This window comes from Cuculus canorus, chromosome 12, assembly GCF_017976375.1.
Source record: "Cuculus canorus isolate bCucCan1 chromosome 12, bCucCan1.pri, whole genome shotgun sequence".
Taxonomy (NCBI): Eukaryota; Metazoa; Chordata; class Aves; order Cuculiformes; family Cuculidae; genus Cuculus; species Cuculus canorus.
Window position 1 is genome coordinate 5,986,849 of NC_071412.1, and position 13,662 is coordinate 6,000,510.

General features: G+C 43.6%; 1 protein-coding gene and 1 long non-coding RNA gene across 3 annotated transcripts in view; both read left to right on the forward strand.

Annotated features, from left to right (window-relative positions):
* The window catches only part of PDE8A (phosphodiesterase 8A), a 158,817-nt gene extending 154,428 nt beyond the window's left edge, over positions 1-4,389 (forward strand). Inside the window, exons 20-23 of one of the 2 annotated variants that reach the window (XM_054078152.1) lie at positions 790-954; positions 1,861-1,990; positions 2,762-2,881; positions 2,964-4,389. In XM_054078152.1, coding sequence (XP_053934127.1) covers positions 790-954; positions 1,861-1,990; positions 2,762-2,881; positions 2,964-2,974 — 426 coding nt within the window. In that variant the 3' untranslated portion in view covers positions 2,975-4,389. The remainder of the gene's footprint in view (positions 1-789; positions 955-1,860; positions 1,991-2,761; positions 2,882-2,963) is intronic. The other variant, XM_054078150.1, reaches the window with a different exon arrangement.
* A 931-nt stretch (positions 4,390-5,320) lies between these two features.
* On the forward strand, positions 5,321-9,938 carry LOC128853403 (uncharacterized). Its single transcript, XR_008451943.1, has 3 exons — positions 5,321-5,542; positions 9,188-9,231; positions 9,423-9,938. It is a non-coding gene; the product is annotated as an uncharacterized LOC128853403 (long non-coding RNA).
* Positions 9,939-13,662: the final 3,724 nt, after the last annotated feature.

The window sequence follows — 13,662 nt, forward strand, 5'->3', positions numbered from 1 at the left end:
CTGTATCCTGGCTCCAAACATAGAGTACCATTGACGCACTTCTATGTGCAGCCTGGGAACCAAATATAAGCTGTGTGTGGGCCGAAAACTTTCCTAGACTTGCAGAGAAAAGATGAGGCTGTTCAGAAGTGTGTTTCTAATATATCGCTTTAATACTGACAAACTCTCAAAGCAAAATTTCCAGTCAGGTCAGAGACTGATAGACGAACGTGGCTGCAGTGGAAGAGAAGGAGGAGCATGGCTGGGAGGCAAGGTGGGATCTGACTTTCCTAATAGCAGCAGTGCTGTCAGAATGATTGATGCTGATGCTGATGAGGGTTTTGTGCAGAGGATGACCGTGCATGTCAAGTCAGACTTGTTTTGGTTTTTTTTCAAAACCAGCAATTCAACTCTCACTGTGGAAGTCCATTAATCCTTGGATTTCAGCAGAGACTCACATTTTTCTGCTTACACAGTGCTCATCACTGTGTGTGTAATGATGAATGGATCCTCTCCACACTTTTAAGGAGACAGATAAGGCATAGAGGGATTAGATGACTTGCCCGAAGATGCCCAAGAGATCTGTCACGAAGACACTGACTGAATCCAGATACTGGGGTTCAGTGCTAGTTCACAGCTGTGCCTAACATTCATAATCCCCCTACAAATTTGGTTTGACATCAAATACGATAGCCAGTAGCAGGACTGATCCCTGCAGGATCTGCTGAAAGCATTCCAAAGGCACAAAGCTTTTGAGTAAGTGCACAGAGATCTTGCTAATGGATTGTTTTTCATTCTTAAATGTTACAGAATAATGGTGATGGAGAGTCAATCAAAACTGTTCTCACGTCTCCTGAAAACCGTATCCTCATCAAACGTATGTTGATAAAGTGTGCAGACATCTCCAACCCATGCAGACCCAGAGAGCAGTGTATAGAATGGGCCGGACGCATCTCTGAGGAGTACTTTGCACAGGTAAGGCAGCTAAAGGGGCCTGCTCGAACTCCAGGGGAGCATCCCTTTAAAAGGGAGGAGAAGGGTGTGTACACTGCCGCTCTCCCAGAACATCTGGGCAGCATTACACAATGTGAAAAATATCAGCTTTTTGATTTGAAATGATGGGATATTACTCATGCTGATACAAGTCTAGATGCCTTCAGACAGACAAAAGTTGACAACTTCTACTGTGCGTTTTTTGAAAAATTTAAGTTGTTCAGTTTGAAACAGCTTTTTGAGTTTCGTCTGCAAATGCATTCCCATCACAAGAGGCAGAGGAAGAGTGCCTTCTGCGTACCCACCTGCTGGCTATGCCTCAGGAAGAGGATCGTCAGGTCCTAGGGTTAGCATGGCAACAGCATTCACTCCAGGAAATGCTCCAAGACCTTAGCGTGCTGTGCTGAAGAAAGGTTTTAAGAAGATGGGGAAAAGGAGTGGGCAGAATGATAAGACAAGTGCTGCAGCTGGGATTTGGTACCTCAAGGGAGAAAAAAGAGGACAAAAGAAAAAAGATATTTTGCCATCTTTGAGTTGTACAAAATGTTGCTTCCATGAGAGACTGAGAACGTTTGAGCATCTTTTAGCTCCAAAGCAGTCATAACTTTATCAGTAATGTGCGAAGTTACTTATGGTCAGCTTTGTGGGTAGATGCAGAAGGTAAATGTATCACTGTGGGAAATGCTGGAAGGCAGTAGTCGTCTGCTGTTTGGCTGAAACCTAAAGGAGTGGGCGCTTGAGATTAAATTGCTGCTTCTTCAGGTTTATTCAGGTTCCTCCATCTGACTAGCAGCTGCATGTTCTAGTCAGTGCCAAACAATCTGCTGCTAAACGAAGCTCATTAACAAAATGTGTCTTAGATTAATAATCATGAGTGGTTTTTTACAGACTGATGAAGAAAAGAGGCAAGGTTTACCGGTTGTGATGCCAGTTTTTGACAGAAATACTTGCAGCATCCCCAAATCCCAAATATCATTCATTGATTACTTCATCACTGATATGTTTGATGCCTGGGATGGTAAGCAAAACTCTGCTATATTTCCTGACAATAAGTATTTTGTGAATACCTGGAACTAACGTGATATAAAATTGCTTTCTTATGGCTCCTAAAGAAAGGGGGAGAAAAGAAAAAGGGGAAGATTTCTGCAGTTCAAATAAGCTTACTAACTTCATTATTGTTTAGAAGTATTTTGATACTCCTAGAAGGCATTCTCACGGCTCCTCTTCAATGTATTAGATTAAGGCAATGTTTAACTTTCTTCATTTTAAACTTGCTTTTCTGGAAATGGAGAACCGAACATATTCTCCTTGATAGCACTTTGGGGACAATCATTTTGTCCATGTTAATATCAGTTATTCTTCAAGACAAATTTCTACAGTCTGGAAACTGCTTGGGGGAGCAGCTGTTTCCTTCCAAGTGCTGCCTTTTTGGTAAAAGTGGTCAGAAATGTGACTCTCCTGAATGCCAGATCATGACGAGTGACTGAGAGTTGATGAAATAAAATAATTACAAGCATAATTAGCTATGCCCTTCATGGAAAACTGGGTCCCTTTGCTGGGATTTGCAATACCGCTATTAAGTAGACTTAGAGAACTGTTCACGGTGGCCTGAGTGATACATGAGTGATGAGAGCTATACAGCCAAAACCATTTCAAGTATCAGTATGACGGATTTAAGCTTTCCTATTTAACACAGTTGTCCAGACATTTCAAGTGATATTTAAGCAGACAGAATCATGTGACTGTTTCAATTCTGCACACTAAATACACTCTGCCTTTTCTTCCCTAGCATTTGCAGACCTGCCAAATTTGATGCAGCATCTGGATAATAACTTTAAGTACTGGAAAGGATTAGATGAAAGGAAGCTACGGAGCCTTCGACCACCACCAGAACAGCAATTAGACCATGGTGTGTAATTTACTAACCAGATGCATATTTATTCAAGCTCACTTTTATTCATGTGATTTCAGATTTGTTTTGGTCTCTTCAGTATTACAGTAAGGCTAGTCCATGCGCTTGGGGAACTTTCAAATTCAAGAGAACATGAGGTCAGCAGTTGACTTCCACAAACTACCATGTGTGGACTCCAATGAAATAAGCCTGTCAAGTGGAATTACACTGGATTGCTGCAGTACTTGTACTGAAGAGGGTTTATTAGTGAACATGTTTTTGCGATATCTTCATACCAGTCTGTGAAGCTGGAAGACCTTGAAGAATCCTCAGAAAAAGGACATTCACTATAAGATTTTTCTTAATCCTCGATCCTGCAAGTGAAAAAGAAATACCTATTAATAAGAGACTCACAGCTTTTATGAGAAAGCTACATGCTTTTTATAAGCACTTAAGACAGTTATGTAGAACAATCAGACATTTAAAATGCAACTCTCTATGAAGGAATTTTTGATCTATGAAAAATAGATGTACTCTATTTTTTCACATCACAGAAGGTGCAATCATTCACTTCTGAGCACTACTGAAAGTGAGTTCTCTTTAAGAAATTTAGTAGCAAATGTAAAAAAATAACACAAGAATTTTTGAGGTTGATCGTTAGCATCTATGATTAAAATGATATGTTTTATTTATTTTGTTAGATGTTCAATATTTTCTATGAATTTATAAATACTTAAAAGCCAAAGCCAACTTTAGATGCATTACAAATTTACATGATTCATACTCATTAATATACATTTAATTGATGTACAGACCTTTTATTTTCATAATGCAAATACAAAATACTATACAATGATACATTTTTATTGCACTGTAAGGATAGATGTGTATGTTTAAATATTGTCTGATTTATGTTAATTAAAATAAGTTTTATTGAAAAGGTCTCACCTGAGAATAGTAGAATAAACAAGAAATGTATGCTATCTGAGCACCAAAACTGCAGTAGTTCTCCCACAAACCAGTGACGACCACCTGATCGTCCCTTGGCTGCAAGAATAATAATATGTTAAATTGAGCGGGTTGCCACGTCTGATGTGAGGTCTCAGCCTCGATCACGAGGACTTGGGTCCGCCACCGGGGAGGGGGGCTTCTGTGCACCACACGTCCTGCGCCCCACCGCGGGGCGGGATCCGGCATGGAACTTGTTGGAACTTTTTGTTTTCTCCCATGAAATTTATGACTGAATTCCCTGTCAAAGTCTGCCTTATTTTATATAGTATTTCTACAAAGCATTCCACAGCATATATGAAGAGGTAATACTAAACATCTGATGAATTTCAACATTTTGTAGCCTATGTATTTTCCTCTACCATGAAAGAAACAGAACATAAAACCACCAACAGAAACCTTTAACTCAAGAAGTTTGTAAAGGCTATGTACCTTCACAATTTGAATGAATCCTTCATAGCAAACACCAGAAAATAATAAAATGTATATTTTAAGACGTGTCAAAGTCCTAGCCATTTCATTTGAAATGTATATTTACTTTGTAGTTTGCAGACTAACAGATATATGAAATTCTTTTAAAAATAACTAAGATACTTGTTGTCTGGGGAAGGGAAGAGTTGAGGGGGTTGGACTGGCATAAGAGTAGTATATGGCTGGCAAGCCCCTGTGTTTGTGGCCTGACCTAGGCAAGCCCATCAAACCTTTATGAGCCCTTGGACAAGTCTCTTCACAGCTAAAGGCCATGCCGTGCTTATTCCGCTGAAGGACTAGAAGAGTATCCTGTCAGCCTTGGTGGTAGGCAGAAGGGCACTCCAAAAGCACTGAAAGAATAGCTGACTTATCGATGCAGAGGCAACCGAATTTAGAGACTTTCTGAACCATTCCTGAAGAAGCGTGAGCAGGGGAGAGGTGGATGATGGAGCAGTTCAGGGATTTGCAGCAGTAGAAGCCTTAAAGCAGGTAAGAAAGGAACAGGTGACCTCTCCACTTGTTTCCTGTTTCTGTGATCACCCTTCATTTCCAAACCAATGAGACTCAGTCCACCACGATTTGTAGCTCACTACTGGCCTTTTGCCAGTGCGACCCTTACCCTGCTTGTATGTTCTCCCTTCCTATGTAACTTGGGTTATATATGTGAGGGCCGAGAATTCCCTGTTGTAATTCCTTTCAGTTCATCGGTGCATGTGTACATTGCCTAACGCAGTGGGGCTCGGGTGCTGCCTAGGAGCAGCCAGACCATTCCACTGTCTCAGTGATAATAGTAGGAGAGAGGGTATGGGGTCCTCGTTGATCTTCCACGGGTTCTATAGTCAATACTGAAGGACCAGATATGTTTCCATTGAAGGCTGAAAAAAGTCAAGTATCCTATTTTCAAAGGGAACCTGCAAGGACAAGGAGAGTTGGCTGCTAGGTATGTGTTGTTTTCCTGGCAATATTTTGGCAATATTATGTTTCTGTATACCTGCACCAATTGTAATCAGCTGTAATTTGCCATCTAGCATTAATTTCTTCTGTTGCATGCAGGCTCCTGTGCCTAGTTCAAGGCTACTCTGGCTCCATTAAAAGGAAGCTGCATCACACCATCACTATCTCCTCTACTTATCTGCTGCCAAAAGGACAGGAGAGGATAAGAACCAGCATATGGGTCCAGAGAATGTCTGCAGGAAGGGGGTAAAAATATTTCTTCATAGGCATAGTTAATATTCTGGTTTGTATTAATGAATGGTAAAAGCAGTTAATTTAATCTGCTGTAAAAATGCCTGATGCATCATTATTGAAAAGATGTGATCAGTGTGATTAATTCCCTGAAATTCACACTGCATCTTTAATGCCATTACTTGGAGTGTAGAGCTGTGCTAATCAACCCTCTGCATCAGCCAAATTTATGTCTATATTGGTGTACAATAATTTCACTTAACATAAAACACTGATTTGCATCCACTGAACGTACCCCTGCTCATTCTATTGTCCATCTAAATTTTGCTGTTGCCAGGGACAGATTATGATTAAAGTCTGGAACCACTGTGCCTGATCCCCACTTAAGATCTCTTCCCATTGAGCTTCTCTCTACAAGCTACACCTGCTCAAGCTACGCCTACACAAGCTCTAGAAGCTACACCAGCATGAGCAGTGCCAATTCCAAGCTGCTGCCCATACAGCAGGAAGGGCCTTGATGTGAAGTAGTAATACTGTAACATGATATTCATTGCTCCAGTATCCCAAGGTCTTTGGATCCCATTCCTTTATTTTCCAAGACTGCATAGCAGCATCTCAGTTTAGTATCTCTTCCCATACTTTTTGAACTGTCATTCAGTACTGGTGCTCTGCTTGGAAGAGAAACCATGGCTTTACTGATGCTCGTTCACCGTGGAAGGGAGAACGCTAGAATAAACTGAAAGAGTATGATTGAAATTATTCCCTGTTCCAGACAGGCTGGCAGTCTTACACAGTGTCTACACTTTTCATTTGTTCTTGCTTTAATACTAATACAAGAGTAAATTCCAATGTAGACATGATGAAGGAGAGAGGTCCTTTGTGCCCCTCTGGGGCTCTAATCTTACGGCTTTGTAGTTTAAAACTCAATAAGATTCAGCAATTCAGCATTAAATGACCCAATTCAGAATGATTGGCTCCATTTCCCATGCTGCACATTTTCAGTCAGGTAATACTGCTGCTAAACCTGGGTATCGCTTTAGTTGCTTCCAGGTGAGTATGAACTGTTATGATCTGGTGAAAAACTGTTAGCTCCTCAGCAAATGGCCCTAGATTAACGTCTTGGTCTCTTCAAGGGATAGGTATAAAATTCTAAGTAATAATTTCTTATTCTTACAAAAGGAGAAACCAGACCAGTATTATGCACCGCTACCTTGCTGCAGGTCTGAGGGTGGCTTTCATACTAAAATTTCCCCAACGGCTAGATATAAATTAAAATTCATCTGAAATGGAATGAATGCCTTGGGTTTTGTTGCAGTGGCTGTCTCTGCTCGTCTCATTAGATACATCATTGATATAACACTTAAGAAAATGTGTCATGAACATGAAGGAATTGAAGCAACGACAAAGCCGTTCCTACATAAAAGAGAAGAAAGGATAATAAAATTAAATATCTACTAATCCCTTATAGGACGCTCAGAAACAGCACAAGGAAACTGTAGTCAGTTGTGCCCTTCTGTGACACCAGAAGGGTTTGAGTCATGACTCTGCATGGAGCACTTTGAAATCAAGTCTCAGAGCTATTCACAAGCTCCAAAACAAATAATCTCTCTGCTGACGTGTGACATCATGCCTCCAAGGTACAGTGGTCCCAGGGGTGCTCATTAAATGATAGCAGGATGGATTGCATTTCATTCTGACACGATATCTGGATGCAGAAAATGAGCTTTTAAATTACTGCCATGTCCCGGTGCAGCTGTACTGCAAGTTCAGAACAAAGGGGATGTCGAGGTGCTTCAGCTATTTTTTGTTCTCCTGAAGCTACGGCTCTGTGGGCAAAGGATGTATTTGGCATCTCTACTGAATGCCTTCTGTCAGTGCCTGCTTTGAATGTTATTAAGGCAAAGCGTCTCATGTTTTCCTTTTTTCCCCCCTGTTTAATATCATCAAGAATCTCCTTCCACACTTCCCACGCAAACCTCAATGAATTCAGCTTTGGAAATCCTCAAAGCTGTGTGTTAGCATCCTTTTTAACGAGCAAGGCAACTGAGTTAGAGAAGGCCAAAGGTCCCAGAGCCACTAAGCAAAATGGGTTTGAGAGTTCTAAACACTTTTGAAGTCCTGAACCTTCAAGCCCAGTCTGTAGTTTACCAGTAAGTCTTTCTCAGGCCAGGAAACAGTTTTCTGGTCTTCTGATGTTCCTCTTTTCCCTTCCCAGCTTCTCTGCCTTCCATTTTTCTACTGCTTTGATTTGCTAAAAGTCCTTCCCTTAACTTTGAGGATGTGGATCTCCCTCAAACACACAGCCAGAACCCAGGGACTAAATCCTGCTTTTCAAGCTGACTTGCTGCTTACAATAACATTTACCACAAGAAAATCTCCTTTTTTTGATTCAAGTGAAACTGAACCTGGAAAAATTCCTTATAACAGCTGAAAGCCTTACACTGGTATCCACCGGCAGGAGAGTCTATAACTTAGTAAACCACCTTGTGAGCACTACGTTGCTACTTTGTGCTGTGTGAATATGTATGCAAGGTCCTTTGTATTGCACTCCTTTACACAAACTGAAGTTCAGGAGTGTTTGCAGGCACCTCTGACTTTAAGTTAGCAAATACAAGCAGCTGTGGGCACTTGCTGAAATCTGAATCAGTCTTTTCTTGGTTTGCTTGCTCCCCCCCTCGAGTGGCAAGAGTCATTGCTAGAGCAAAGACTACTCCTAGTTCAGCCCATGGTAATTAACAGAAGTTGCTTCATCCTTTAATCAAGTACGTTTCTCTTGAGGTGAAATAGCGCAGCGATGCACACAGTTCTAAAGAGGAAGTGCAAAAGGTGATTGCCTGGCTTTGAAATGAAAGGAGGAATTTAGCCAGTGTGTAATTATTCAAGTGAAAAGTTGGTCCTGTCTGTCTTTAATATTCCAAAGTGGAATTTGATGTAAATCATTACATTAGCTCTCAGCTCAACCTGAGCACACTGAGCGCCAAGTTCAGCATGCAGCATGTTTTATAACCAAGTAGAATGACGTCATCCTAGTGATCCTGCAGCTCCCTGGTTCCTTGGGAGGAGGTATGGCTTTGTCTTCAGACTAAAGATGAAATAGATTATGTTTGATGAGATTCCCTTGGTATTTGCAGCGTGGAATGTGTGAGAAATACTGCTTTGCTCCTCCAGCAAGAACCCTTTTCGCTTAAAAAAATAAATGTTACTTTCATAGAATCATAGAATCACCAGGTTGGAAAGGACCCACTGGATCATCAGGTCCAACCATTCCTAACACTCCCTAAACCATGACCCTCAGCACCTCATCCACCCATCCTTTAAACACCTCCAGGGAAGGTGACTCCCCCCGCCCCAGGCAGCCTCTGACAGTGCCCAATGACCCTTTCCGTGAAAAATTTTTTCCTGATATCCAACCTGAACCTCCCCTGGTACAGCTTGAGGCCATTCCCCCTTGTCCTGTCCCCTGTCACTTGGGAGAAGAGCCCAGCTCCGTCCTCTCCACAACCTCCTCTCAGGTAGTTGTAGAGAGCAATAAGGTCTCCCTTCAGCCTCCTCCTAAACAACCCCAGCTCTCTCAGCCGCTCCTCATAAGACTTGTTCTCCAGCCCTTCTACTTTGCTTGTAATAATTTTCTTTACAGAAAATGATTTTTTTCTTTTACAGATCCCCAAGTGCTTTACATGAAGACCCTCAGAGCCCGCTTGCAGGTGGGTGTAACAAGCTGCAGGGAAGCACAGTGGCTCAGCAGTTTCCACCCCATGGGAAACCCTGGCCCAGACCAGAGGCTGCCAGGCTGCTGCTCAGGGCTCTGAGTTGAACCACGCTGACTTGCAAAAAGTAGGAAGAGAAATTTAGAAAGCAGGTGCTTTCATAATGGTTTGTCACTGCCGCTTTACAGAGATACTGGTCAGAGCTCCTGAGAAGACAGAAATCCGTCCTCCCTTGCCACTTTGTCCTGACCTCAGGGAGACCTGTGGGAGTGCCATCAGCATGTGTACATGGAGTCCCAGCGCCTGTCCCCAGCGGCGGGTGGTGCCGGCTATTTCAGACACTGTTTACTGTAAGTAAGACAGACTGCAATGATATAGCATGAATGTAAGTGCTAAGAAACAGGCAAAATGCCCAGCTACCCCACCGAGACTGGGCTGGGAACAGCACGCGTAACATCAGGAACAGCTTTTGGGGGTAGTTAGTGAGAAAGACTCCACCTGTAGGAACAGAGAGCTTTCAGGACATCGTGAGAGCAGAAATGAAATTCCTCTTACCGTACAACCAAGCCCTAAAACAGAGCAGCCTCTCCCAGCCACTGAAAATCCATGCTGGCAGACTCAGTGCAAATATGCTATCTCCTGTTATGACAAATCTCTGACAAGCTAAGGTCAGAAAGCAGAAAGCTTTAGCTGTTCTATCATGCCAGGAACAGAAAAAAAAAAAAAGAAAAAAAGAAAGAAAGAAGGAAAACAAAAAGGCTTGTTTTAAAATAAGCTGTTTTAAATAAACAAGTGTTCTTTGAACCACATCAGAGTACATACCTAACAATATTTGTTAAGTAAATATCAGTGACATGTTTAAGTCTGGCTCAGTATGTATTAGCAAAGTGGTATTTGTGTTGCTTTTTGTTGTAACAAGACTCAGTGTTTCTAGAAGGTGGTCTAAAAAAGGCGTCTTTGGGGTTTTTATTCCCATCCTACAGAATATCCTACAAAGAAACATCAGCCCTCCAGTAGCCCACCCCCCCCGACCCCCCCAGGACTTTCAAGTAAAAAACCTTCCCAACATCCTGATTTGGGTGAAATTATACTTCACTTTGATTGGCTTTGATTGGTTCATAATCTGCCTCTTATATGTTATTTTTTACCCACGCATCTACTTCTTGGATCATTTTGGCTTTCTGAAGGAAGTGTGCCCCAGACTGGTTGTAAATCACTTTACTATAGTTTGTACCTTCATAGCAGTGCTGCAAGCACAGAGTCGCCCGCACAGGCTTCACAACGGAGCTGACCCAGTGTCAGCCAGCATACACCAGCAACCTGCAGAAAGCCAAGAGGTCCAGGAGGGTACCACAAACTAAAAGCCTATGGTTGGTTTTCCATGGGCAGCAAAAGAAAAAAAAGTAATATAAATTTCTAATTTTAACAGATGTATTTTTATCTTTGTCTGCCTATCCTTTGTCCTTTTGGCTTATTTAACTCTTAAAAGAGCCAGATATTAACTCTATTAATGCACAGATAGAGGAATGCGTAAGAGAAGCAAGAGAACATGTTGTAACAGTGATGAAGGTGAATTAAAAATTCTCCACCAGCAACTAAGGTTTTCTCTTAACTGACAGCTGTGAAGAAGTTGGACTGCTTCTTTAGTGTCCTTTCCTGTATGTCAATAGAAGTCATCTCTTAGGCAAGCTCAGAAATTTTGGGCCTAATAAATGATCACTGTAGATCATGTGCTTCCACATTTGGAAGCGATGCGACCACCTTCTCCCTGCTTTTGTGGGGTGCTGGAAAAGACTGTGCTCTGTGGGACTTGAGGGGGGAACTACAGTTCATAGTTCAGGCTCGAGGTACCCCAAAGTAATGGTGAGGCTCTGCAAGCAAAAATGACAGCTAGGCTTTTATCTCTGTGCCATGGCATCAGAGGTTGATACTATGACTGCTTTCTCTTCTTTAAAGCTTTCATGTGGAGGAATCAAAGCCACCTACCTCCCCTTCCCAAATTGCCTCCAGTCAATAATAGCATGAACAGCAGTTAGCCCAGGTTTGAAGGAGGCTTTGATGAGATATTGCTCTTTGATAAGCCATTTGAAGGGCGGGAGGCAAAGTGTTTACTTTGCTTGGAAGAGAAGTCTGCGGAGTAATTTGCTTTTCTTTTGCTGAGGCCAAGCAGAGCTTTGTTACCTCCAGAATATGGAGGTGGTTTACAGCTACTGCTCTCTACCTCTGGCTATTTCTTTGTCTTGCATAAAACATTACAGATGACGGCCAGCAGCCTGTCCCTAACTCAGCTGCCTGCCCTGAGCCTTAACAACTGTCCACTCCTCAGCTTTCCCTCCTATGGCTGTTTTTCCTGCCTTTCGCTATCCTGGGAGGCCCTTAGGAATTCAAGTGCAGTGAAACCAGGCGTGCAGTGGGCCCAGAGAAGACAATGAGCTGGGGGCAGGCAAAGCCATGCCAAAGGAGTGAAGGCAACCAGGGCTGCTAATGACTTTTGCTACAAGAAAACTTTACAAACTCAGGTTATAAATGGTGAAGGTATTCAATGTTCATTTCATCGAGTGCTTTTTTACACAGGCCATGAAATATACCGGGCTGTCACTGCATAGGCACAATAAATAGGTTTATGCCATCAGCCTAGCTGCAGCTTTTGGGTCAGCATGGCAGTGGGACAGGGTGGGAGGTGTTGGGGTGACCCCCGGCATTTCCTGACCGTGCGCTTTCCAACACTGTAGATGGAACATAAGGAATTTTGTGTAGCAACTAAGAGAAAACTTGAGTGTCTCCAACCAGCTGTGAAATGCCTCCAAACAGACGGACTCCACATACAACTGTTGGCCCAGGCACAGGTGGATTTGGGAGCTGTGAACCACCAGGCTGGGGGCACTCTGCAGCTTTGTCCTGATCCCGGTCCCACTGGTGGAAACGTGGCAGCCAAGGAGAGCCGGTGGCTCACGTTCAGCTGTGCCACGGCTGTGCCGGAGCAGAGCCCAGGGGGAATGGAAATCGCTCGCCTGACCCAGTAGCAGGACATCATCCACATGTTTAATTTGCAGGATCAGGCACTTGTTATCAAAGGAGATGGACAAGATAAGTAGGTGTTGCACAAGATGGTGTTCGGGAGCGGGCTAATGCAGGCCATGAACGAGCTCAGGGTGAGCCATGAGTGGAAAAACCACTCCATTGCCCGGCCAGGGAGGGAGCAGAGTGGTGGGCACGGGTCTGGTCAGTGGCTTCTCGGGACAATGCTGTGCTCTGAAGCCAAGACGGGCCTGGGGTCAGCCGGGCTCCACTGTAGCTCCTGAGTCCCCTGAGCCCACTGCCTCCACAACAGGCAGTGCGGACTGTGTTGTGGTCTAACACAGGTGCCCATCCCGGGGCTTGGCCACGCAGGTAGAGGGAGGGGATGGAATACGGATGGGGATTGGAATGGAGATGGAGAATGGGAAGGAGGAGGGTTGCGATGCTCAACAATTATCAGAAAAGCCTGGATTTATGTCACTCTCCCAAACAGTTGTGCTGAGGGGGGCACCATGAAATTCTGATCCCTTGAGTATTTACTAACCCCAAAATCCCAAACCGTAGTGGTTTCTCTCTAGAGGGACCTTCATGGGGCCCCAAGTCAATCAGGGACAGGACTGAAAAAGAAAAGTAGAACTCCATAGGAACAGAAGAGGTTCTTTATGCACATATTCTGAAAACACAGTCATACGCTATTTAAAACAATCTATTTATAAAGCCTTCACGGATCTTTAAATATAAGAGGCACTTCAAAAATTAGTCTGACTTATAGTTCAGTACCAGACATCATTTACAACGTGACCGATGCTGCAGCATCAGCTCAAACCAATAACCATCATAGTGTATGGTTAACCACCAGTTTAACCATTAGTTGCCTGGTCCCGCTCTCCCCATCTCTGGCCCTATCCGTTGGAGAGCAAACTTTGGAGGTGGCTTTGGGTGTTGGTTGATGAGAAGCTCGACATGAGCCGGCAACGTGTGCCCACAGCCCAGGCAGCCACCTGTGTCCTGGGCTGCATCCAAAGAACCACGGCCAGCAGGGCGAGGGAGGGGATTCTGCCCCTCTGTTCCTCTCTTGTGAGACCTCATTTGGAGTGTTGTATCCAGTTCTGGAATCCTCAGCATAAGAAGGTGATGGAGCTGTTGGAATGGATCCAGAGGAGGGCTACAAAGATGACCTGAGAGCTGGAGCACCTCCCATATGAGGACAGGCTGAGAGAGTTGGGGTTGTTCAGCCTGGAGAAGAGAAGGCTCTGAGGAGACCTTATAGTGACCTTCCAGTACCTGAAGGGGCTGCAGGAAAGCTGGAGAGGGGCTGTTCACAAAGGCTTGTGGGGATAGGACGAGGGGCAATAGGTATAAACTGGAGAGGGGCAGATTCAGACTGGACATAAGGAAGAATTTCTTCAC